Genomic DNA, 4,440 nt, shown 5'->3' on the forward strand with positions numbered 1-4,440 from the left:
CAGGGCCCGGTTTTTCAAAAGTAATCCACTAGGATTTTGGATAACGGATTGGATCAAATCTTGCAAATGTGTTTTTCAAAAGAAAAAACGGATTACATAATCGGATTAGATCAAGTAATCCAATCTTGGTTTTGATCCGGATCAAATCTTTAGTTTGGGTTTTTCAGAACTTTTTGGAGGATTTGGATCACTTTGATCCAAAAAATCTGAATTAAACTGATCCCATTAGAAGGGTGGATTCAGTGTGGATTTCATGCCCAAAATGTTATGAAAACTTTAAAAATGTATCAAATAATACTATATTTGGATCATGCAGTATCTTACAGATATCCTATTTATTCATAAGGTTTTAATTTTATTTGTTCATCCCAGAGATGGGAACAAGTCACATATGGCCAAGTCCAAGCAAGTCTCAAGTCTTAACTATCAAGTCTCGAGTCAAGTCTCGAGTCACAGTTTAGACAAATCAAGCAAGTCAAGTCAAGTCAAGGGTTCACCCTAAGCAAGTCAAGTCAAGTCCTGATAAATTTCAAGTCAAGTCAAGTCGCAGTACTAAAATAAACAGAGGTTAATTTTTTAGATACATGTTTATTTTTGCACAGAAAAGATGAACTTATATACATACATTATGTATCTTATTCACATTGCTATATATGAATTATATGCATATCTGTGCAACATTAATATCTGAAAATAAAAGTGTTGCTTACACAAAAGAAATCCAGTCTGAAATGTATAATAAAATCTAATTCAATTTAATTGCAACGTCTACACAGAAATGGAAATACTTGTATCTGAGAGAATGCATTTATACAGGCTATGAAGCTTATAAACTAAGAATTGTGATTGAAAACTTGACTATTGTATGTTTTAAGTATATGATGCTGTAATACTTGTACTGTCCATTAATGTGAACAGTAGGCCTATAGGGAATTTGCATCTATTGATGGGAATCCCGGATCATTTTATTGACTTCGGTATTGAATCTTGTTTATCAAAATGAACGAATCTTTTTCATTTCGGTAGAATATAAATAAAATGTATGTTAATATAGCCCAGTGATGAAGTTATGATGCTTAATCGTCATCTCTGCGGTGGACACGCAGTATGCACGTTTCATACGTAATATATAATCTGAGAATATTTGTTTTCTATTTGAACTGGTTTCATTATTTTACAGCACAAAACGTTTTGCTGTTATTGTGAGTATAAAAAAATTTTAGACATTTAACAGATTCGAACTATGAAATTATTCTCGTCAGTATGACCGAAAAGTTTTTAAAGAGTTTTTTTAAGTTCAAGTGATCTCACCGGCGCGTCCATGTTAGCCAGTCATGCAGTATATAAGAGAGCTGCTATTCAGTTTCCACACGCAGTCAACACAAACACTTGAACATGCGCACATTTAATATAGACATTCGCCTACATGTAATACAGAGAAGCCCTTCTTTATTTTAAGATGATTTTAATGTTTTAAGAACATAACAATTCGGGCTACGCCATTATAGCCAGATTCCCCAAAAGTCAAAGTCAAGTCAAGTCATTTTCTTACTTCAATCAAGCAAGTCGCAAGTCCTGAAAATTGTGACTCGAGTCAGACTCGAGTCAAGTCATGTGACTCGAGTCCCCCACCTCTGGTTCATCCGTCAGGCTACAGTGATTAGGTAGCCTTTAACGTATTCAGCCTTTCAGTATAGGCCTACAGCAAAGTAGAAAGAGTTTGGCCTCATAAAATAATCCTCCAAACAACTGTCAAAATTGACCAAAAACAATAAATTTTATTCTGTCACTAATTGATATATATAAATATATATATTTATCACTATCGAAAATATTTTTGTTTTTATAATATTTATTAGTGATGCATGCAATGATTACAGAATAACCCAAAAAATGCAAAGAATGGCAATCACTGATTTTTGAAATCCAAAACAAATCCAAATCAGAAATAGTGTCTAACTATTGCATCCCTTGTTGCACGTCCTGTTTGCTCACGTCCAGAAGGTTGGTTAGGGTCTCCAAGGGGCTCAGGTGCATCATTGTCAGCACAGAGAGGGACATTGTGCTTTGTAGCGATGTTGTGCAGGACAATACAGGCAAGGGTTATGTTGCATGCTTTCTGTGGTTCCTCTTAAGAACTCCATTTAAACGCTCAATTGCACATCTTGCTCTGCAATGAGCAGTGTTGAAGCGTGCCTGCGCCGGTGTATTTGCTGTTAGAAAAGGAGTCATCAGCCATGGTAGGAGTGGGTAGGCACTGTCTCCTAATATTATGCCATCTGGTCGGTTGGTTTGGAGGTCTCTATATAGAGTGCTCTCCCTCAGGATGCGTGCATCATGGACAGACCCAGGCCACTTTACAACGCAGTTGGTGATGATGAGGTCAGCATCACACACAAGCTGGACATTGATGCTGTGCCTCCCCTTTCTGTTTATAAACTCCCATTCATTCTCACGAGGTGCTTGTATATGCACATGTGTGCAGTCAATTGCTCCAATAGTATTGGGCATATTCCCCAAAAGAAAAAACCTGCGCTTGGCCTGGGCAATCTGGTTGTCCTTTGGAAAAGAAACAAATTCATTGACCAGGCTGGCGATTGACACATCTCTCACCACATCACACACAGCTGATTTCACCACTCCCATATAGTTACCAACAACTTGATAAAAAGTCCCACATGCATAAAATCGGAGAGCAATGAGGATCTGGTCTTCCACAGACAGACCGTGACTCCTTTGGGTTCTGTGTTGAAGTTTTGGCCTGAGAAGATTCACAAGGTACTCTATATCAGCCTTCCCAAAGCGAAACCGGACATACAGCTCCTCAGTGGTGTATTGCTCCAGTGGCTTGATACGTTCAACATACACCCTTTGATGGTATCCTCTCCTGGCAAAGTGGTGGTGGCGGTGGACAACACCTGCCATTTCACTGTTTCTCTGTGAATCCTCTGAGAAAGGCTGATTTATATGGCTGTGTAGTTGGTCTTTTCAAACACACCTATTCCAACTTATTAGTTTTGGCTGGTGTTAAATTGAGGCAATTGGACCCAAGGCCTATAATTGATGAACAATTTTCACTATAGTAAAGCAACGGAACCATGGACTCAAGAAGCTGTAACTTCACTGTTGCTGAAACCAATGCACTACTAGAGGGTGTTCTGTACCATTATGGAACAATAGTGGGAAGTTTTAATTCTGCTAAGGATACCCACAAAAAGAAAAATTATGTTTGAATATTAATCACAGAAAATGTGAATGCCATAGGGTCTGGCCAGAGGAGGACCACAGACCAAATCAAATGGCGGTGGAAGAATGGCAATGGCAATGGCAATTTATTTATATAGCACTATTTACTACAACCAGAGTTGACCAATGTGCTTTACAATACAATAACTAAAAACAACAGTAACACACAAGAGTAAAACAAGAATACATTTTGACATACACCAAAATAATCATAAACACGCTGTGCTTCAACCAGGATAAAACGCCTTATCGAACAGATAGGTTTTTAGTTTAGACTTAAAAATAGCCACAGATGATGCCATTCTAATAGGCAAGGGCAAATCATTCCAGAGCCAAAAACCCACAAACAGGCAACAAGCCATTTAAGAGGGGAGATTACACAGATGTGGTCCTCGACATCATTGGAGGTGAGAAGTCGCAAGCTCTCCATGGTATTCAAGGTGTTGTAGGGGATGGCGAGCCTTGGATTGAGGCGGAGAATCTGCCAGTTCCTCCTGAGGCTGATCCAGAGAGCGTATTTATATTGAATCTCAGCTTTGTTCCTGAGGAAGAAGCTGGATCCTCATTGGTTGAGCCAGTGATAGCTGCCACAGGATCTCAGAGGAAAGGCTTGAAGTGCCCTTCATCAAACAAAGATGATGATTACAAGGCACTTCTGCAAAAAGAGACTGAAAGGGCAGAAGCACAGCTTCGTCTGGCAGAGGAACCACTGACTCTGACCAAACTGCAGAAAACCAAGGCCAGACTTGAGATCCGCCTCCTAAAGGCTACGCTCAGACAAGCTGGTCTCTCCACATCAGATGAGGAAGTCTGAAATTATTGTGGAGTATTTGACATCAAGTCTTTTTTTTTTAATTCAATATATCTATACTTGATACTTGTTATAAATATCCTCAATGTACAGTGTTTGTGTTTTAGGTCTCAGATGAGCGGACTGCTGGAAGAGGATGGGGTGTCCCCACACTGGCTATTCTACTTGTTGCTCTTTACATATCTATAGTTCTACATTGTAATTTCCTATCCTGTATGAGCACTGGTTATCCAGCACTGGTTATCCAGATTTGGTGATCCTGAAAAGTTCCTATCCAGATCAGATTGATCCAATCCGATGTTGCTTTAAAAAACTGGCTCCAAAAGTAAACTGGATTACGTGATCACGGCTCGCAAAAAAAGGATTACTAAATCTTCTGGGCC

At 39.0% G+C, this 4,440-nt stretch overlaps 1 protein-coding gene across 1 annotated transcript; it reads right to left on the reverse strand.

Annotated features, from left to right (window-relative positions):
* Positions 1 to 2,103: 2,103 nt before the first annotated feature.
* Positions 2,104 to 2,925, reverse strand: LOC130428675 (putative nuclease HARBI1). The gene has a single exon (XM_056756858.1). It carries the CDS (start codon positions 2,923 to 2,925, stop codon positions 2,104 to 2,106), a length of 822 nt encoding a protein of 273 aa, XP_056612836.1.
* Positions 2,926 to 4,440: the final 1,515 nt, after the last annotated feature.

Source organism: Triplophysa dalaica, chromosome 9, assembly GCF_015846415.1.
Source record: "Triplophysa dalaica isolate WHDGS20190420 chromosome 9, ASM1584641v1, whole genome shotgun sequence".
In the NCBI taxonomy this organism is placed as follows: domain Eukaryota; kingdom Metazoa; phylum Chordata; class Actinopteri; order Cypriniformes; family Nemacheilidae; genus Triplophysa; species Triplophysa dalaica.

What these genes read in the sequence shown, in the direction of transcription:
- LOC130428675 (XM_056756858.1), bottom strand. Translation starts at nt 2,925, where the DNA reads ATGGCAGGTGTTGTCCACCGCCACCACCACTTTGCCAGGAGAGGATAC.